Here is a 22,590-nt window from a genome sequence, read left to right as displayed (position 1 = left end):
ACCACAATTTCAAGAGGAGGAAAAGGCCCTCAGGTGTTGGAATCCAGCACACTGTGTTGTCACGGAGGAGCCTGAGCTCCCCCTTAATCCTGACAGCAGGCGTGAGGGAATCTTCTCTTCCTTGGTGGCTGGGGATGAGTGCTGTGCTCTCAACAACGTCATTCTTGAGGCTGGGATGGGCATTGGCGCAAGTCACCAGTCTCTGCAGCACTACGTGCTAAGGGCAGTGATCGCAGATCTACACTCAGACCTCTGCTCCTTGTGTTCTTGAGCTGATAAGGCAGGTTCTCAGCACTAGGGGTGGTCTACCTATATTTTCATTTGAATTGCAGCAAAATAACACTTTTCATCAGTCCTTTGAGTCTGGTCCTAACACAAAAGAAGGCATTCGACTTTCTGACCTGGTGCAATTCTTCTTTTGGCATATCGCAGAAATTCGAGTTGAAGTCAAAGAGAAATGGAGCCTCTGCCTCACCATGCCGCCTTATATTCCCATTCATTTGCAGTTGGGACCTAACCAGCCACTCAGACTGCTGCAGCACTTGAGTTTTCAGCGGGAAGCACTCGGGTTCAAGTGCATCTTTCTTAAAGTACATTGATCTCTTGGTTACAAATGTCACATAATGTTCTCAGAGCTTTTGGTTCTATGGTAATGGCAAACATTCCACCGTATTAGCAGTGATTGTGGATTTCTCTCAGACAGTCCTTCAGTCATTCTGATACTTCATTGCTGAGAATCAGCCTTCACCTCTTAAAGGTGCCCACCAGAAGAGGGTTTGGGGACCAAGCACAATTTTGTTCAAGTCTTAGTAGCGCCATGCCCGTGGCCAGTCTTTGTCAAGCTCATGCATCCTTGCAGACCGCCGATGGACCAGTTGAGTGAGTACTGCTCCTTAGAGAGTTTGTGACTGTAAATTAGACATGAACTGAAATGCTTCCAGTTGCATGTGGTTATGTAGTACTCATGAGAGGTGTAGCATTGAGAACACTGTAGCTCGAAGTTCTCCCAAAGTAGTGCCAACTCATTGCTCTGCCCACCTCTGCATCTTTCTCACACTGCCCACCAATACCAGCTTCTCACAATGGCCATTAGTGTCAGCTCCTTCCACTGCCCATCAGCTCCCGCGCCTCAATCTGCCCACCAATGCCAGCTCTTTACACTGCCCTTCAGCTCCAGTTTCTCTCACGGCCCCATGAGATAAGCTTTTCGCATTATCGACCAACGTAAAGTACACAGAGTACCTGCAGTACATAATAGCCCCCTGTGCATATCAAACCTACTCAAATAGGTGAGGTGGGTGTTGGCTTCCAGTTGAGGCTACTACAGCAAAACCATCAGTCATTCAAATCTCAAACCATCACTCACCTCCATGAACGGGAAAACCAACCCCACAGTGAAGTTGGATAGCCAATGCACTGAACCTGAGACCATGAATGCTGCTGACCGTGAAGACTGACGGAACATTTCTGTGGTGACCACATTTGGAATCGTACCTTGGAAGGGAGGAAAGAGCTGATTAAGCATAGACTGGTGGTTTGCATTCTTTATTTACACAAATATTAACAAATACCAGCACCATACACTAGAGTATACAAAGTCCATGCTAGCCCACATCATCAAAGAAATTTGCTACATTCCAGGTGTATTTGTCTAGGGCTTTTGCTTCTAAGCATATCACGTGTTCCTCCGTTCCGTCGTATGTCTGAGTTTACTACCCCCACCCTGCCCCTCCCCGCCCAGCCCTGCCGCCCGCAGCACGCCATATGCGACCCGCCACTGCCACCACTACCTACAAAATGGACATCCCTCCACCGTACTGCAGTGGGATAGCAGCTGCCTGGTCTCCCTTAAAGTGCCCTTTTAAACATCAGGCCGTGGACAGCTCCTACCCGCTCGAGAACAGGTAATTGGGACTTGGAGGAATTTCCATGCTCCTGGACATCCATCTTCTGTTTTTTGTCCTTTATTTATGCCCTCTTCTGGGCCTGAAATCATTCCATTCCTCTTATACCTACAAAGTATTTTCCTTCCTTTTCCTACTTCTGGAAAACCAACAAGTACATTTTCTCTCTGTTGTTCTCTGGCTTTACCATTTCCAGCAGTCAAGGCTGTTCAACCCAGTTTAAAAGTAATGCAACGGCTGCTTACTGAAGGACTAAAGGACTAAGGGGCATATTACCAACAAGTAGCGATAATTATCGCTAAATAGGCTTAATGACAATTTTTTTATTGCTGCCTATCGCTGGATATGTTAGCAGAGAAAACATGCTATTAGCATTGTTTTTCTCCATTGTGCTAAAATATCCAGCGTGAATATCGCTGAGAATACAGCGATATTCACGCATTAGCGACGAAATGCTCTTAGCCATGTTATCCACCTCCCATTGGATAACATGGCTAAGAACTGGTCTGGGCAGGTGTTACTATTTGGAAATATTCGCGCTTCGAATGATACGTCACTTGTGTGGGTGGGCCAAAGCAGAACAGGCCAAAAATGTATTTAAAAAAAATGGTAGCGTTCGGTATTTACAAGAAAGCACAGAGAATTCTACTGTTTTGGGGTCATCCTAGTCACAGGCCTTTGGCCCACCCACACATGTAAGGTATCATTTTACTCGGGAGAACAAGGGGAACGCTGGGCGGTAGGACAATTGTGCCGGTATGGAGATCCCACACAAAAATGTATGGAAAAGTGTTTTTTTAACCTAATTTTAAGGTTTGCAGGGAATTTTGGGTAGGAAAACGTTGAGCGACCCATGCATGCCATACCTCGCTGGACTCCCCCGGGTGTCTAGTTTTCAGAACTGTTTGGGTTCGGTAGTTTCCCAAGAGGGCCGCCGAGCCCCGGCCAAAAACTCAGGTGCCCCCTCCCAAAAAAATAAGGTAGTTTTGCTTTAGGTAATTTTTAAGTCTCCACCGTACGATTTGGCCTTTTCCTGTTGCAGCCACTATGCCTGCCCACGCAAGTGAGGTACCATTTTTATCGGGAGACCTGTGGGAACGCTGGGTGGGAGGAAATTTGAGGACCCACGCAGATTCCACAACTTTACCACACAGAAATGTGAGGAAAAAAGCGATTTTTTTTGCAAGATTTGAGTTTTGCAGTGGATTCTGGGTAAGAGAATGATGAGGGACCCACGCAAACCATACCTCGCTGGAGTCCCCCGGGTGTTTAGTTTCCAGAAATGTGTGGGTTAGGTAGGTTTCCCTAGATGGCCGCCGAGCCCCGGGCCAAAAACTCATAGGAACCCCCTTGAAAATCCAGGTTGGTTTGTGATAGGTAATTTTGATGTCGCCTCATCAGGTTTTGGGCCCTTGCCTGTTTCGGATCCTTGAGCCACCCTCGCAAGTGAGGTACCATTTTTATCGGGAGACCGGGGGGAACACTGGGTGGGAGGAAATTTGTGTGAGCCCAGTGATGCCACGCTTTCCCACACAAAAATGTGTGAAAAAACTGATTTTTTTCAGCTAAAATTGAGGTTTGCAAGGGATTCTGGGTAAAGGAACGTTGGAGGATCCACGCAAGCCATACCTCCTTGGAAGCCCCCGGGTGTCTACTTTGCAGAAATGTGTGGGTTTGGTAGGTTTCCTTAGATGGCCGTCTAGCACGAGGCCAAAAACCCAGGTAACCCCCCTTGCAAAAGCTGGTGGTTTTGAAATAGGCAATTTTGAAGTTGGAATCCACACAGATTCCAGAACTTTCCACCAGAGAAATGTGAGGAAAATGTGGTTTTTTTCAAATTTTTTAGCTTTGCAAGGGATTCTGGGTAACAGAACATGGTGAGAGGCAGTCAAGTAACCCCATCCTGAATTCCCCTGGGTGTCTAGTTTTCAAAAATGTATAGGATTGCTAGGTTTCCCTAGGTGCCGGCAGAGCTAGGGTTAAAAACCGACAGGTAGGCACTTTGCCAAAAAAGGCCCATTTTTCACTGCGAAATTGAGGTGCAACCACGTTGCGTTTTGTGCACTTTCCTGACGCAGGCACTAGGCAGACCCACGCAAGTGAGGTACCATTTTTCTCAGAAGACTTTGGGCAACGCAGGGTGGGAGTAAATGTGTTGATCCACGCAGATTTCAGAACTTTCCACCACAGAAATGTGAGGAAAATGCCTTTTTTGGTCAATATTTTAGCTTTGCAAGGGATTCTGGGTAACAGAACCTGGTGGGAGGCAGTTGAGTCACCCCATCCTAAATTTCCCTGGGTGTCTAGTTTTCAAAAATGTATAGGTTTGCTAGGTTTCCCTAGGTGCCGGCAGAGCTAGGGTTCAAAAACGACAGGTAGGCACTTTGCCAAAAAAGGCCCATTTTTTCACTGCGAAATTGAGGAGCGACCACGTTGTGTTTGTCACCCTTTCCTGATGCAGGCACTAGGCAGATCCACGCAAGTGAGGTACCATTTTTCTCAGAAGACTTTGGGGAACGCGGGGATGGGAGGCAATTTTTTGATCCACGCAGATTTCAGAACTTTCCAACACAGAAATGATGAGGAAAATGCAGTTTGTTTGCCAATTTTTTAGCTTTGCAAGGGATTATGGGTAACAGAACCTGGTGGGAAGCAGTTGAGTCACCCCATCCTGAATTCCCCTGGGTGTCTAGTTTTTAAAAATGTATAGGTTTGCCTAGGTACCGGCAGAGCTAGGGTGCAAAAACTACAGGTGGGCACTTTGCCAAAAAAGGGTCAATTTTTAACTGCGAAATTGAGGTATGACCACGTTGCATTTTGCCCTGTTTCCTGTCGCAGGCACAAGGCCGACCCACACAAGTGAGGTACTGTTTTTATCGGGTGACTTAGGGTAATTCAGATTTGTAAATCAACTGTTATTACCTATTGAGTTTTCATGCATTTTTCCCTTCAAAATGAAAGACATTGTGTAAAAAAAAATCTTTTTGAAAAATGACCAATAATTCTAATGCTAGTATGAGTATTCCCAATTTTGAAAATGTGGAAATATATACTGTTTCTAAACTCTATAATTTGTACCCAATTTAGAAATACATAGGTGTCTTTCATACCAATTTTTCCATGTATACATTTTCCCAGAATAATTGCTCTATACCCGGTTCATAATAAAAAACTATTGCAAGTTGCTGCTCAGTTTTTGGCTCTGGGTTCGTCGGGTTCTTGGCAAAACTACAAGTCCTGTATATCCCCACAACCAGGAAGGTCTAATGGATGTAACAGTATATTGCTTTCAAAGAGCTGACCAAATTACAAGAAGTTACAGGTGAAAACGTTGAGTCAAAAGGCTGTTTTTTTCAACTAATTTTCAATTTTTCCAATATTTAACTGTTGGTGTCTATAAAGAAACCTTCATGGATTTAGACAAATGACCCTTTCTGAATTCAGAATTTTGTCTACTTTTCTAAAATGTATAGCTTTCCAGGATCCATTATTGCTTTCGAACTCATTTCTACCATTAACTGGAAGAAGGTTGAAAGCAGTAAAAATAGCATAAATAGCATAAATAGGCTATGTCCCAGAAAAATGCCAAAACTGTGTGAAAAATGTTGGTTCTCTGACAAAAGACTGTCATTTCCTAAAAGCTGAGAAAATGCTGATTTCAGCCCCAGAAACCCTTTTTTGATAACATTTGCAGGGAAAAACCCAGAGGCTTTCATTTGCAACCCATTTTCCTCATTTTTCTGAAAAAAAAAATGTTACTGTATTTTGGTTAATTTCTGGGACCCCTCCAAGGGAATCCACAAACCCTGGGTATCTTTAGAATCCCCATGATGTTGGAAGAAAAGGACGCAAATTTGGCGTGGATACCTTATGTGGTCAAAAAGTTACAGGGGCCTTAGCGTGCACTTACCCAAATCGCCAAAAAATGGCTTAGCAGAAGAGGGGAAAAGACCTAGCATCGAAGGGGTTAAACACAATGGGCCCAATTCACAAAGGTAAACTAATACCTGAAGGCTAAGTTTAGGCCTAAATTCTAAGTTTAGACCTGAAGTCTAACTTTAGACCTGAAGCCTAAGGGCCGGATTCACAAAGGTAAACTTACACTTTTGATTATTCTATTCACAACACGATTTACGAGTAGCATCTCTACAAGTGCGGAGTCTCCATACATAAAAAGAGGTATTTTAACATACGGAAACTCCACACCCATAAAGATACTAGTTGTAACCCCCTTAACGAATAGTAAACAATTGTAAGCCTACACAAACTTGTAGTTTACCTTTGTGAATCAGGACCTAAGTTTAGACCTGAAGTCTAAGTTTAGACTTGAGGTCTAAGCTTATACTTCAGGTCTAAGTTTACCCTTGTGAATCGGGGCCAGTGTGATCGAGCGCAACAGACAATATTGGTAGTATTGTGGCCAGTACTGGCAGCTTTGACTGTAGGAATATGTCCCGTTTCGGTGACTATGACTTTAGTTCTATGTCCAGATCTGGCGTGATGACCACAGTATTGTGTCCAGTTCTGGGGACCTTGTCGTATTGTGTCCACGGTCCAGTTTAGGGAGCAACTTCTGGAGTTGAACCACAGTCCCCAAAATGAGATGCAAAACTCTAAGCATGTTACACCAGAGAAGAGATTGGGAACATTATAGTAGCAGGTAAATGTGTGCCCTTGTTGCGCTATACGAATGACCTCATTCATTTGTTCATTTAAGGTGGAAACCTTGCTGTGTCTGTGTATCAAGAAAAGGCTGGACAATGTTCAGACTGAATCGACCCAGAGGTCCTTTCCTATGTTTTTATTTATGGTCAGAAGAGGCAGATGCTTGTAAAACTTGTGTCCTATGGAAACACAGATGCAACCCTACTCAATAAGCACTAGAGTCTTAAACAGTATTATCAACAAGGGTTTGCGTTGGAATTATATATGTATACTTAGTTAATCAAAAGACATAATTGCACAAATAAAACTGTGATAGGATGTAGTTAGAGAAAGCCATACACTGAAATCCAACACAAACAGTAATGCAAAACCGAGGATTTTTTTTTGATATCTTTCAGTATATATTGTAGCAATGCATGTGCAACGTACAGTGTCCTCTGTGAGACTGAACCAAAAACAGAAAAAACGAATGCAAAGGTCTAGGTATACAAAATAGGACAAGACAAAAAAAAATGTATACTCATGTATCTCAATCAGACCGTATGTGGACACATGTGCAAATCTGGTGTATGGATTTTTCTGATAGAGACTTCTGCTATGGATTTCTTACCTTAGACTATCCCCCAGGTGTCAGACTTGATCCAGAAATTTTTAATCATGCCCTTTGCCTGCCAGTAGGTGGTGTCGTTCTGCTCCATGTGGCGTTGTCTGTGCCAGAAGTGACATGCGTTGCTCCTATATAGGCACCACGCCATCGCGCTGACCTCAGTTCCTTCTTTTCCGTACTATCAGTGCTGATCTGATGAGCTCCCCTCAATCAATTTTTGACTGAATTCTTTCGACCATTGTGTCAAACTCTACTACTATGCCTTTTTTCCTGTTTCTTTGGAGAATGTACCCAAACAAATTGACTGGTTTCAAACCTTGTGGTGCCTGTCACAGGCAAATGTATGTGACAGACCCCCACTTGTTATGTTTGTGATGCCTGGAACGGGACCACGATTCCACGGCCTGCGTGGATTGCAGGACCATGAATCCAAAGGCAATCAACAAGCAGGCCATGGAGCTTCTGGCTGCCTGCCACACTACTCAGCGCCACTCCACATTCCATATGCGAGATAGGTTTCAGGACCGCTCCCACAGACGCTTGAGCCGGTCATTGTCATGATCCTGGACTTCTTCAGGTAAGTCCCACAAGAAGATGTTCAGGAAGTTGAAGTGTTCTTTGACTTCTCTGAGGTGCTCCCATTCATTGGACGATGGAAGGAAATGGTCCCACAAGTCAAGGCCTCACTCCCAGGTTGTCCTTATGGAGAAGACATCTGACACTGGATCCGATCCACCCTTCCCTGAGTTTCCTGGAGCCGGAGCAACTCCTGACCAACTTCATGTAATTCATGAGGCCATGAACCTCACTTTGAGCAGTCAAAGCCCTCTGGAGCTCTTTTGAGACCCATGCATTAAGAAGGGACTCTGACTGGGGCTCTGTTGGCAGGTCTGCCCTCTGCACCTGTCGGGCCCTCAGAATCCATTGATGGATTCGGATTGGCCCTGGCTGCTGATGCTGAACCCATCCTGACTCCTGACTCCAAAACTGAGCCTGAGCGGCATTGCCTGGTGTTGGTTCAGGCAGCCACATGGCCTGAATTGGTAATGGGGCCCTATTTCCTTGAGCGACCCTCTGAGAAACAGGGATGGAGGGGATCTGAGGCTCCCCATGGCTATTCCGAACCCCTAGCAAAGTCCATGACTGATGACACCTGGTATGAGGACCTGGCTGATGCCAGTGGTCTGTACACTACGCCAGACACTGACATTCTCTCTCCTAAGTCGTTGTGGCTCACCATGGCCCCACAATAGCTGCCCCTTCGGTGGATATGGTAGCGGTATCAGCTGTATTCCTTTCCCCCTACCCACCACACCAGCAGGCATCACAGTCCTTTTGTGACCGTGGATGTGGCTCCCAGAAATCTTGCGGGAACCAAAGCCTCAAGCCAACCCAATCTTCCCCCCCCCCCCACCCTAACCCCCTGGTGGTAGCAATCTTAAAGGCTCTTTAGTTTTCCCTCCTACCATCATAGGCACCCAGTTGGTGGCAGGATTTGGCACCACCTGTGCTAATGGTGGAGAATCACTTCAGCCAAATGGGTGCTTCATATTGCCCAACAGGGCTATGCCTCACCGTTTGAACATACTGTGGGACCTCTGGTATCGACAACTGAATGGCTGAGGGAGAACCACGTCTTGCGATAGGAAGTTCGAACTCTTCTGGCTAAAGGAGCTATTGAGAGGGTATCTGCATCAGAAGTGGGCGTGGCTGCTCTTCCTGCTACTTTCTAGTGCTGTAAAGGGATGAAGGCCTCTGTTCTATCCTAGCTTACAGGACACCTACTTCCATATCTGCATTCTGCCTGCCCTCAGCCATCCCTTCGATTCATGGTTGGCCAAGAGCTTTACAAGTTTGATATGCTCCCCTTCGGCTGTACCAGTGCCCCTTGGGTGTTCACCAAAATAATGGCAGTGATTGCAGCACATCTGCGGTCGTTTCTCATCTCCAGACTATGGCAGACCTCCAGCATTCACTGGGGTTCACTATAAATGTGGCAAAGTCACACATGATTCCTTCTCAGATGCTTCCTTTCATCTGAGCTATTTTGGACACAGTAAACTTATGGGCCAATCCTCCAGATCAGCGAGAGCAGGATATTCGGGGTATGATCCTGATGCTTCAGCCTCTATCCTAGAATGAGTCGAGACTGACTCTGAGGCTGCTGGTTCACATAGCCTCGCCCGTCCTGCTGGTAAAACATGACCATTGGCATAACCTTGCTCTACAGTGGGATCTGAAGTCTCAGTGGGCACGGATTCAGAAGAATCTTTCCGACCTAGTGCAGATATCAGAGGGAACTGTATAATATCTGCAGTGATGGCTCTTTGACTGTGATTGGGTCAATGTCAGACCCCTCTCTCTTCTCCATCCAGAGTTTACAGTAGTGACAGAAGCATCACTTCAGTGTTGAGGCAGCCATCCGGCAAAGGTGAAGATTAGGGGTAGGCGATATTCGCGTAATTGCGTTAAGCAAATCTCTGGGAAAAGATAAAAAATCTCTGTGAGCATTTGCAAGCGGAATTGCTTGTTCGCGATGCTTTTTTCCTGTTCGCAATTGCTGTTTGCATGCTCGGGGGGAAATATCTTGCGAACACGCATTTTGAGAACATGAACAAGCAAAAAATTTTGCGAAGTCGCAGAATGCAGAATTTTGGCCAATTTTGCATTCTCCATGGAACGCGAAAGACTCAAATTCCGCAAATTCTGGAAACGGAACGGAATGTACCGCCCAGGCCTAGTGAAGATCAGAGGACTTTGGTCTCCAGCACACACATAGATCCACATTAATATGTTGGAACTGAGATCCTTTCACCTGCCAATGAAAACTTTTCTTCCTTCCCTCAAGGGAAGGCTTGTTTAGGTGTTCACAGACAGCATCACAGCCATGTGTTATTGCAACAAGCAGGGCAAGGTGGGGTGGTGGAACCAGTGTAGAGAGACCCTGCATCCAGACATGGCTGGAACATCAGGGTATTTTCTTGGTAGTTCAACATTTTGTGGGCACACTGAACGCCAGAGTAGATGAACTCAGCCATGGATGCCTAGTGGATCATGAATGGTGTCTCCATCTGAAGGGGATGAAAGGTCTCTTCAGAGATTGGTGAGAACCTTGGTTAGATACATTCTCTACAGCAGAGAACAAGCAATGTCATCACTTTTGCAAGCGGGAGTTTCCAAGGCGGCCGTTGCTTGGAGATGCATTTTGTCTTGACCGGAGCTCAGAACTCCTGTACGCCTTTCTGCCGATAGTACTGCTGTCCAGAGTTCTCAAGAAGATCAAGAATAACTGGGCAGAAGTTATTTTAGTGGCCCCAGATTGGCAAAGGAGAGTCTGGTGTCCCGAACTTCTGAGCATGAGCATTTGTCCTTCGATCACGCTGCCCCTTCAGGAATATCTCTTGGTGAAGTAACAGGGCAGGGTCCTGCACCCAAACCTGCACACTTTCCATCTACTTGTGTGGAGATTGAGCTGCGACAGTTGAGGGTATTTGATATTCCCCCGAAGTATGTGATGTCATCCTGGCAGCCAGGCATCCATCACAAAAATGATTTATGCCTGCAGATGGGAGAGATTTGTGTCTTGGTGTGCTGTGAAATCCATTGATCCTCTGTCTGCACCCTGGTCTGAAGTCCTTTTGTTTGTTTTATCCCTTGCTCGGAAAAGCCTTCCTTTGGGGACAATTAAATGGTACTGTTCTGCCATTTCAGCCTTCTGTGGCTGTCGGATCAACCCTCCCTGTTCAATTCACCTTTTGTGACTAGTTTGCTAGCTAGAGGAGTTAAAGTTTTTGATATCTGTCAGGCAGCTACGTGAGCATCACTGCACACATTTGTCAAACACTACTGCCTAGACAGTTAAGGCCCGCATTATGGGCATTCCTCCAGGACATTTTAGTGTAACCAGTTCACAGACCCACCTCCTGGCGTAGAGATTTCTTTGGTGTCTATCCTAATGTAAGGAATCTGCAGCTTGAGTCTCTATCAGATGAACAAGTTATTTACTTGGGGTAACACCTTATCTGGCAGAGACCCTATCTAGCTGCAGATTCCTTACTGACCCCCCTCCCCTCTGTTTTGTGAACTGTATTTTGACATCACAGAGATCCTTTAGGACAGCATCTTGGTCCAGAGGTCATTCCAACTGTTTGGCCTATGCTTCTGGTGCAGATAAACAGTCATGAAAGGAGGTCAGTGCGCCGGGGTAACCCCTATATAAGCACAGCACTTCAGTGCAGAAGGTGCACCACGTGGAGCTGAATTAGGCCACCTTTCTGGCGCAAGTGGGATGCTAACAAATTTCTAGATACAGTCTGATGTCTGGGGGATATTCTAAGGTAAGGAATCTGTGACTAAATAGAGTCTCTACCAGATAAGGCGTTACCAAAGGTATGTAACTTGTTCTTCATGCCTATAGTCAGGGAAGAGCAGGACTGAAGAAAGGTCTCCCCAGCATAGTTGCAATGTTATGCCCCAAAATGAACCTTCCATTTGTGACTAGACCGTGGGTACTTACTGGGTCCGATAGCATGTCCGACGACATACATGATGATGCAGGCAATGCTCAAGTACGGCATCCATGACACGGTGGCCTGTGAATTAAAAATCAGCATTCAGTGATGAACAGTGCTTCTCACACGACCAGTTTCATTCATGCTACCAGGGTCCCTGATTTTACCACTCGTGAAGTAACTGAGATCCAACTGTGCAATAGTAGAACACAACAGCATATTTAGAAGGTGCTATTATATCACACTAATGCAACCATGAGGTGTTCTCATGCTATGGCCCCACAGACAACCGAAAGCTTGCCGTTCCTGCTCGGTTACTCCAGTTGCCCTGAGTTCATGGAACGCTGCAGACCTCAGAGCGTCATTGTGTCTTCATCCAAGGGTAAAATATCATCCTCATGTTCTATAAAGAAGATTAAACAAAAAAGATGATGGGAGGAATGCTTGCAATTTGACTAACCAATGGCAATCACTTGGGATAGCTTTCCAAATCATTGTTATTTTGCCTACCATGCAACATCATATTAGACCTAGTTATATGCACAATAGCCTTGAGCATGCTGCAATAGGAACAGTCCAGCCTGAACTAATTTCCTGGCCCACTCAAGACCAGAGCGCAAGCAACCTAAGACCGGTTTTGGCCTGATTAGGCCTCTTCAGTCAGGTGAGGCTTGGTTTCACTTGAACCGTGAGCAAGGAACCCACATCTGGGCATTCCTTGGCCACTTAAGGGTTACATCAAACATGCAAAAGGTGATGGAAGTGATGCCTGCAATTTGTCTAACCACTGGCAATCGCTCAGGTAGCCTTCCAACCCATTGTTCATTTGCCCACTATGCCACCTCACGACATTTTCAGTGTGTTCTAGCTAGTAGGGTAAATACAGCCAAAGACTGCAATCCCGCTGAACAAACTGGGGGCCAGATTTATCAACATTTGCCGCAACCCAAACCAGTACGACAACTCACTGTACTCGGTCAAAAGGAGAGAGCAGGAATGCTCCACAATGACTTAGATATAGTGCATTACTGCTCTCTCTCTGCATTGGCGCATTGTGGCTGCCAAGCGCCAATGCAGGTACCCTTGTGCCACGGAGAAAGGGCGTCTGCATTACAGGCAGCATTTTTTTTGTGCAGGAAGAAACATCTTCCTGCACAAAAACAATCCTCAAAGGCATTTTTGTCATTGTTTATATACTGCAGGATGCAGCACACATATAAAGAGGAAATAACGTGGAGAAATAAACATATTTCTAATCGTTCACCTCAACTGGGAAGGTGTAGCATTTTGACAAATTCCCAGGTTTTCTAGTCTTAGCAAATCTGGGAATGTACCAAAAATCATGGGTGGGTGGGGGGAACACCCATGCTTCACACATGGACTGCCTTCCCAACACAGAGTAAAATAAGGCAGAGACTTGGAAATACAGTAAAGATTTGAGACAGTTTAAGACATGGCATATGTAATATAATACAGAAACCAAATTATGTTTGATGCAGCAATCTTCAGAAAAGCTTTTTGAGGATACCTTATTAATCACCAGAGTGAGTAAAACAGACCAGGAACTATGGGCCACATGTACGTAATCAATCAATCAATCAGGGGTTCATTAAACGCAGCTACTCACCTCAAGGCGCTGAGGGTGGGGAAGGGAGTGCACAGCTTTCAGGGAGCTCTGTCGAAGAGCTAGGTCTTGGGGTCCTTCAAGAACTTGGGGAGTGACGGAGTCTGTCTGAGGTGGAGAGGGAGGGAGTTCCATTCCTCGGCAGTGAGGAGGGAGAAGGAGCGTCCTCCTGCTCTGGTCTTCTTGATGCGAGATACCATCGCAAGGGAGAGCTGGGCTGAGTGGAGGGACCTTTGGGATGCGTGGAACGTGATGCCGTGGTTCATGTAGGTGGGTCCGGTGTTGTGAAGGGCCTGTGAGCGTGGGTGAGAAGCTTGAAGGTGATTATCTTCTCAATGGGAAACCAGTGTAGTGTCCGTAGGTGTTGGCTGATGTGGCAGTGGCGTGGAAGGTTGAGGGCTAGTCTGGCGGCGGTATTCTGGATGTTCTGGAGTTTGTGGGTGAAGTTCTTGTTGATCCCATCGTAGAGTGTGTTGCTGTAATCCAGTCTGCTGCTGATGAGGGCGTGCATGACAGTTTTCCTGTGTTCGGGGGAATCCAGTTGAAGGTTGTTCGGAGTAGGCAGAGGGTGTGGTAGCAGAAGGAGGTGACTGGGTTGATCTTGTGGTCCATTTTGAATTCCGAGTCCAGGATGATTCTGAGGTTTGTGTGCATGGTCTGTGGGGGCGGGTGGGTTCCCGGGGGCAGGGGGCCACCAGGTGTCGTTCCAGGCGTTGGGGTGTCGGCGCAGGATGAGCACCTCGGTTTTGCCCATGTTGAGTTGTAACAATCAAGTTGCACCTCCTATGTAGGGGATGTCCCCCTGGGTGCAGCTCTGTGTCCCATGTAGTGGGTAAACCGTTATAACCACAAAGATTTTAGACTGATGGCATTGGTTGTGAAATAACTTTTATTCACATCAATCCATCTGGTTGAAAGCTTTTCAAACTCTCCATATCGTTAGTTCATCCATTCAAATTTTAAACAGAAAGGTACATCATTCCCGATGCATTTCGGGCATCATTGTGCCTTTTGTCAGGGGACACATCTGAAAGTGTAACCAAACAAAGTCTTATGCATTGGACATACCCCGTATGTCTGTCATTAAACAGTTATCAGAAACCACCTTATAACCCCATGCATAAGGTATGCGAACGGTAAAAAATGCGGGTCTGCCTCAGTGCATAGTGAACATCATCTGAAGGCAGCTATCTCAGCGGATGCAACAATATAGAAAGCAAATGTGAACTCGTGATTAAACGACTAAGTGACGCGTGGAACATGCTTACGATGTGTAAACATAAGTAGGTGAAAAACAAGTGAGGAAACAATGTGCATGTAAGCGACGAACTGGCATGTACCTAGATTAACAAAGTAAACAACTTTAGAGCCTAAGTGAACTACGGGCATATGCACGGTCCATACGTGCTTTGTGAAAGTAAGTGAAAATACCGTGCACGTAAACAGTGACTTCTTACGAGATCGTGGTCTTGCGAAGCGGGTATACCAAATGTGTCTGGAAACAATAAAGACAAGTATTAGCGGTTCTCCGAGCAGAGAGCCCAGAATTACTGGTGTGCGCAAAACGGCGTCCACAAAAGCGGTACGTATGTTTGAAACAGATGATAGGTAGAAAGGTGCACTGCAGTAACCAGCCCAACGAGTGAGTATAGTGGCGAGTGTGAGAAAACCTTGTACCAGTGTGTGTATATCGGAGGTCAGTGAACGTGATAGTGCGTGAATAGGTCACGTGACATGCTGGCTAGTGTGAGTGCCATCTTGGAAGGGAGTGAAGTGGCGGGTAATACTGGTGATCAAAGGCTGATGTCAACCAAGCAGTTATTGTAATTCAATACAAAAGAAGTAATATTGTGTTGTGAAGTACCACACTACACATAATGTTCATGAGGAACATAACATAGCCAAAGTGTAAGTCCAACTAAAAGATGTTCAAAACGCATGTGTGCAATGGTGATAATACAAGCATAAAGCAACCATCTATGAAATAAAATAAACATGACTGGTCTAATAAGTGCCACACAGAATGTGTATATAGTAACTTATGGCAAAAAATGTCAAATGTAAAGAGCTGTTAGAAAAACAAGAATATATGAATAAAGGTCAAAAGTCAATAAGTCAGAAACTGGTAGCTCATAGATAACATAAGAATTCCATGCGATCATTCCATCCATTAGGCTGCATGGTGTTCAGAAAATGGATCCAGTGATTCTCTCTCTCTGTAATAGTTTATTGTTATTGTCAATATCTTTTTTCAGCTCCACCACTTCCAAGCTCAAAAATTTTAATTGAGAAATGTTGTGTTTATTGTCCAAAAACTGCGTTGCTATTGTTGATTTCAGATTTTTTGTCCTGATGTTACTTTTGTGTTCCAAAATGCGCATTCTGATTTTTCTTGTGGTTTTTCCCATGTAACACAAGCCGCAAGGGCATTTCACCAAGTAAATCACATTCGAAGTGTTGCATGTTGCATTGCCCTTGAGTTTTATGTTGGTGCCTTACATAGGATGGGTCATTGTAGAGCCAGGTATGATGTTGTGGCAGTTACTACAATTCTGACACAGTTGTAACCCTTTATATGCTGTGGTAGTGATCTTTTCGATTGGTTTAGTCAATAATTCATTCAGATTTTGTCCTCTAGAGTATGCAAAGATCGGTTGATTGGTAAAGATACCATTGAAGCCAGGTTCCAACGTTAGAAATGGCCAATGTTTCATAATGATGTTTCTGTAACTTTGGCTCATGGTGGAGTACTTGGAGACCACCACCATGCGGTTTTGCACTCGTTTGGGTTTAACCGTCAAGAGGTCGTTTCTATCTCGGTTGGTGCATCTTGTTCTTGCTTGATGTAAAATTTCGTCTGGGTATCCACGAGAATTGAATCTGGTGAGCATGTAATTTGTTTGTGTGGTTAATTGAATGGGGTCTGATACGATCCGTTTCACTCGTAATAATTGGGAGTAAGGTAAATTGTGTTTCAAATTGTTTCTGTGGAAGCTGTTGAAGTGTAAAATGCTATTTCTGTCCGTGGTCTTACGGAAAATGTTTGTGGTGAACTTGTTCTGTGTCCTTTTAATTTGAACATCGATAAAGTTGATGGTATCTTGTTGTACTTCAAATGTGAACTGGATGTGGTCATCAATGGTCTTAAGTTGTTCCAAAGCTTGTCGTAATGTGCTCTGTGGACCTGACCATATAATAACATGTCATCAATGTAACGCAAAAAGATCTTTTTGTGTGTTTGCCAGATTGCGGTATTTAAAATGTGTTGTTCCTCGAAGTAGTGCATGAAAATGTTCGCGTATGTTGGGGCCAGAAAATTGCCCATGTAAGTTCCGGACAGTTGCAAGTACCAATTCTCCTCCCATTTAAAATAACTCTGATATAGCGTGAACTGTAAAAGTTCCATGATGAAAACTTGGAAATCTGTGTCAAAAGTGGAATGTAGTAATGTATGTTCGATGGCTTTGGTGCCCAATTCGTTTGGAATCGAAATATAAAGGGCTTTTACATCTGCTGCACACATCCAAAGTCCTTCTTCTTGGGAAAATTGCAGTTGATTAATTTTGACAATGAAATCGGTTGTATCTCGAACATATGTACTGAGATTGGTGATGAATGGTTGAAGGTGTGTATCCAGAAATTTACCTACAGGCTCGTGAATACTACCCGTGGTGGAAACAATTGGTCTGAATGATGGTTGGTACAAGTCCTTATGCACCTTCGATAGCATATATAATGATGGTGATCTTGGGTTGTTCTGAATCAAAAATCTTTTCACTTTTTCTGTTATCACACCATTGTCCACAGCTTTCTGTACTAGATTTTTTAAGATGTTGGAAAACTGATTTGTGAGATTGTAATCCAATAGTGCATAGGTGTTGGTGTCTATGACATGGAGAGTGACCTGTTCTTTGTAAAACTCCCTGTCCATAATTACAAGTTCTCCGCCCTTATCAGCATTCTGAAAAATGATGGATTGATTGTTTGCTAAGTTTTTTAAGATGCTTTCGTCCTTCATCGTTAAGTTGGAGTGTTTAGATCTGCGTTGAAATTTTATGGAGAGCAAATCGTGTTTGACCAAATTCTCAAATGTATTGAGGCAAGGTGCTCCTCGGTCTCAATCCTTTAAGTAGTTTATCATCATCAGGTTCATTGATTTGTACAACGTTTTCAAAATAGTGTCTGAGACGTAAATTCCTCATAAATTTGAAAAAGCTAATTTCTAATTCCAGGGTGTTGGTGGATGTAGTAGGAACAAAAGACTGGCCTTTTGCAAGGTGTTGATCTCACTAGTTGATAGTTGATAAGATGATATATTAATCACTGGGTTGTTTTCATCACCTACTTCTTGCCTCAGCCCTTCTGGCCGATAGTCGGTGGATTTTTCACATTAAGGGCTTCTTTGTCCTTTTCTTTTGCTCCTCCTGGGTCGTGTTGATCTTCTGTACCTTCGTCCAAAAAATGAACCGCAGGTGTAGGGGAGGTTACGTTGTTATTTGTTGAGGTGGACGGTGTTCCCGTGATATGTGGTGCGCGTGAACGTGAATCACTGTCAGCTATGTGGTCTGTTCTGTCTACGCCGGGCGTAGACCTCTGCCTATGAGTACACCTCTCCCAGTTTGTAGTTGATGGTGTCTCTTTTGAACTTCCGTATTTTCCATTCTTGTATTTGCTAGTGTATACTTGTTTAGTTGGATGTTAATGACATTTAACACTTTTGTGAGGTCATCTGTCTCCATCATGTTGGTTAATTCAGTCTTGATATGAGCAATTTCCTTTGTCGGTTCCTCAAGTACCTTGGACAATTCTTCTATGATCAACAGTATCAGATCAAGGGAAGACTTGTTAAGGATAACGTACCATTTTTCAACAAAAGTGGGTTGTTCTTGCATAATAAGTTTGCAATTCAGTATTAGGAAGGGACATGTTTAGGGCGTCTCTTCCTAATAGCTATTTGCAGTGGAATGTAAGAAGGTTTTGCAACTGAAAAGCAGTTCCAAATATTAGCTTTCTACTAACAAATACAATTTGATGGCAATCCATTTGCAAACTGGAAGAGGTTCTTAGAGGACCACTTCCCCTTTGTGAATGCATGCGAAAAGTTTTTAAAGAGCAGGCAATGGTCCCACGGTCGTGGAAATGAAGAGGACAATTCAAGACAGACATCTCATAGTTACATGGAAAGCGGTGATAGGCAGTCTCCCTACTGGGGAACAATGACTATTAATCAAATGTCATAAACCATCAGTCATTTCATGGCCTTGCCATGGAGAAGGTAGTCCCACTTGATAAATAGAGTATCTCTTTGGGTGTACTCCTATTACCCAACATCCTCTGGGACTCTTTTCGTGAGCAACACCCAAAACATATATATATCACCTGCCAGAGAGCTTGTGATCATTGGTAGATGGTAGATGGTAGATTGGTAGAAGGGGCTGGTTCAACAATTGTATCCCATCAACTCAATACACCTCGGAGCCTTTGTCAGCTGAACAAAGCTAGCTGACACAATCCATGAGTTCAGCTAGAGCTTATACTGCAAAGGGAATTTAAAGGGGGTCCCTCTACATCTCCTGGTTTGGCCTCTCAGGCGCTAGGCGTTAAGCCGAGAGATGAAATGTGATCGAGTAAAGTGTCTGCCCAACCACCAGAGCGTTGCTTGAAAGTGCACATCCCAAGCAGAGTAGGTCCAAATTCACTAAAAAGAATCATGCCGCGCAGCAGAGCAGGTAAAGTTGCTGTGCTGTCATATCTATTAAGATATGAAGCTGTCCTTCTCTTGGTGCCCTTTTGGCTACCATGCGCCAACGCAGATATCTATGCACTACAGTGCAAGGCTGTCTGTGTCCCTTTCCGTACAAAAACTATGCTTTAAGAAGTTTCCCTCTTATGTGCTGGAGAATGCAGCATACATGGAGAAAGGGAGACATGTCTCCTCATTATGCCTGCCTCAATTCTTTGTAGATAGAGATTTGCATCACCCACGCCCATGCACCGCCTATGGAAAGCCGTCTTAACGCAAAGTACTGCAAAGCTTTGGATTACTTTTGGTTACAATCCAAGGCAAACTGTGATTCGTATTGGACTGTAAATCTCTCCACTATGCTTTGCGTTAGGTTTATATTAAAAAAAGTAACACAAACCAGACGCAAAGTGTTTGTAAATCAGGTCTGTAGTTTCCCTCTCTCCGCTGCTGTGAATCGCATGTTTTGCCCATCCTTTAGAAAGGGAGAAGTAGAACAGCTTCATATCCCAGGACTTTTGGACTGCCAGTGACCCAGGCATTGCAGAATGCTGGACCTGTGACCTTTAACCCTTGTCTGCATCAGTAGCTCATGAAGCCTCAGAGTTATCGATGTCAAACATTTTAATGTAACTTTGTTACTCTAATTTAAGGAAATTAAGGGGGTTGAAGAAATGTGAAAACTGTCCCAGAATTCAAAAGGCTGAAAATTAGATGACCTACTGTACACATCTTTAAGCAGCGCACTGAGAGTTTGTACATGAAAAGTTGTCAGGGTTCTGCTGCTCAATGTAAAACAGGAAAGTAAAGGATCCTAAACTGTGCTGCCTCATGTTTAATTCATTTACTGTGCATATTCGTGATGCTTCAATCTCTACCATTTATTAAACCGCCCCTGTTCCAGCTCTACTCTCCATCCCTGTTCATTTCCACACATTCCATTCAACGAAATTATTAGCCCCCATACCTCTTTTCATGTAAAAGTTACTTTTGCGTGTCTCCCTCCTCCCGCTCTCATTGACTGCAACTATCATGTACCTATCGTCTGTCCCTCTCCATATTTTCTAAATGTGTGCTCTCCCTTTCCATGAATCTCCATCCTTTCCCGCAGTCTTATTTTTTAGGTCGAGCCTAGGCAGCGCATGCCCTGTCTCTTGACATGCTGTATTCAATCAGGGGACTTACAGCCCACCTCCAGCCTCTGAATGGCTTTTGTCAGTGTCCTTTAAACATTTCTGCTTCCAATTGGACAATGTTTCCTGCTTGTCCCACCCTTTTTCTCAATTGTTGACTCCCATGGATTGCCCCCAGGACTTATACTCTTCTGCTTCTCCTATTTTACTTTAGGGTCAGGAACTTTTTATTTTTATTTTGACCAGCTCTTCCTGAAGGCGAACGCTTACTCCCTCTGCTGGGGCTGCAGCTGCATCGTCCTCCCTCCTACTTGTTGGGTTCTCATCTCCCCTGCAGCCCGCTTGGTGCTGCTGACCCTCCTCCCCTCATTTATTTTGATAAGCGAACGCTAGCTACCACGGATCGATGTGCGTTTTTTTATAGCCAGTGATGGCCATTTGCTGTGTGCTTGCACCGCTACCCAATTGCTCTTTGTTGCTTCCGGTATATAACTACCTTCAATGGTTTATGTTTTGTGCCTGTAAAATCATTGCTCTGTTGTTGCTTGTCTGCTGCTCCCACCCCATTGGTTGTTCTTCCCTGGGCCCCCTCCACTGTTATTTGCTCTTGTCCCACGTCCAATCCTGTGCCCTTGCTTGCCTAGTTCCCCTCCCACATTCTTCCTTCACCATTGTTTGTGCTTGCTCCGTGGCCCTCTTTCCTTTCCTAAACTATGCAACAAGGAAAGGAAATTATGTGGTGCATTGCAATACATTTTGTGATAGTATTACTCCATTGTTTTGACATGTTTACACTCTTACCTGTCAGGGCTTAGGGTCACCTCAGTACCACTTGAACACCCAAATACAGCAATAACTCTACGAGTTACCAGCATCGCCCCACTGCCATGAAGCAGTGAAAGAAAGGAAAAAATAAAATGATAACAACGCAATGTTATTGTCACTTTATTTTGTCCTCCTGCTGCGGCAGCTTTGCATGGCGGGGTGGGGCTGCAGAGAAGGGGAGGAGTGGTAGCACCCTGCTAGGTGCGCAATGACTGTTTGGCCGGCCCTCTTGGGCAGGCTTAACAGTCATGCGCATTTTCCCTGTTCTCTATGCAGGCTGCAATTCCACCCCACACAATTCCACAACTAACAATTATAATACAACACATATAATTCCACTCCAAACCACATACATCCAGCCCACTTCAGGCCAAAAAACAAAAAAACATAGGTAAAAGACATTGTCATTTGTAGCGCCAATAGCTCTAACTCTTGTTTATGATAACTTTTCAACATGATGCACAGCAGCCACACTGCTCTAGGGCATAGCTTAAAAACATTGGCAAAGCCAATAGCTCGGGCTAAACACTTATAAGGGCCAAACCGAGACCTATTGGCTATACCAATCTTGTTCCAATAACCTCTGGTCGGTGGTGGTTATGCCTGACCCTAGACATGCTCATTCTTCATTTGTTTTTCACTGTCTCACTTTTTGTCTTCGTTTCCTTTAAATTATCTCTGTTTCTCTTTCTCTCTCCCCAACATACACTCCTCCTTTTTGTTTCTGGTTCTCTTATTTCTCTTTTCCCTCATTCTTTCCTTTATCTACTAATGCATGTTATGACTTATTCCGTTTCTCTCGCTCTTCTAAATCTCCTTTTCTCTCATATACACTGCCATTGTCTGTCCCTCGTTTATTACTCACTTTGGCTGTCGCTGCTGGCTGGCTGTTATTGTACGTCCTTCCCCATCTCGCTTTCTCTCTCTCCTTAATTGTATATTCTCTCCTGCTCTTTTCTGTTTCTTTTTCCTTCTCCACTTGTTACTCCCTCTCTCCTTTAACTCCTCTTGATGAGAGTTTGACTACAGAGGGCTTCCATTACATCCTCACTACAGGGGTCATCCTCTCAACATATTCGGATTATGACTCATGTATGAACATTCAACAAAACTTGAGTATGTCAAATGTGTGTGTTGTGGGTGTGATGGCTGCACTTGCACTAAACACCTAGTAGAGTAATAGGAAACATTAGGGGAAACTAGAATACAGAATTATCCGGAACAAGGATTCAGGTCCTGAAAAAAGCAGTAGCTTGAATCATATAGCCGAAACATGTCAACCAAGGGAATTGAGGATCATTAACTATCGTCTATAGGTCCCAAAGGTTTCGTTTTATAATTACAATAGGTCACTAGAATAAAGCTAGCATGTGTGACATGTAGGTATCTTTAACCTTCCGCTTTGTGTATCTCATTGTCATTTGGGTGCAGAAAACACAAAACGATGTTCATAAAGAGCTCCAGGAAGATGGCGCCCATCCGTACTCCCAGCAATGAAGTCCGGATGAGGAGTAACTCAATGATGATGATACCACCTAGATTGGTGGGTGAGGTTTTTTTCCATTTAAATATACACTT

The 22,590-nt window shown here is 44.4% G+C and overlaps 1 protein-coding gene across 1 annotated transcript in view; it reads right to left on the bottom strand.

Moving 5' to 3' along the window:
- LOC147710685 (solute carrier family 2, facilitated glucose transporter member 5-like) overlaps positions 1-22,590 on the bottom strand; it is a 124,078-nt gene that overhangs the window by 20,421 nt on the left and 81,067 nt on the right. The window contains exons 9-10 of the mRNA XM_086921400.1: positions 11,693-11,768; positions 1,367-1,494 (exon numbers count right to left, since the gene is read on the bottom strand). Of these exons, the coding sequence (XP_086777526.1) occupies positions 1,367-1,494; positions 11,693-11,768 (204 nt within the window). The remainder of the gene's footprint in view (positions 1-1,366; positions 1,495-11,692; positions 11,769-22,590) is intronic.

The sequence above is a fragment of the Lissotriton vulgaris genome, chromosome 5 (assembly GCF_964263255.1).
Source record: "Lissotriton vulgaris chromosome 5, aLisVul1.2, whole genome shotgun sequence".
Classification (NCBI taxonomy): Eukaryota; Metazoa; Chordata; class Amphibia; order Caudata; family Salamandridae; genus Lissotriton; species Lissotriton vulgaris.
This window is presented reverse-complemented; position numbering and strand designations above follow the sequence as displayed.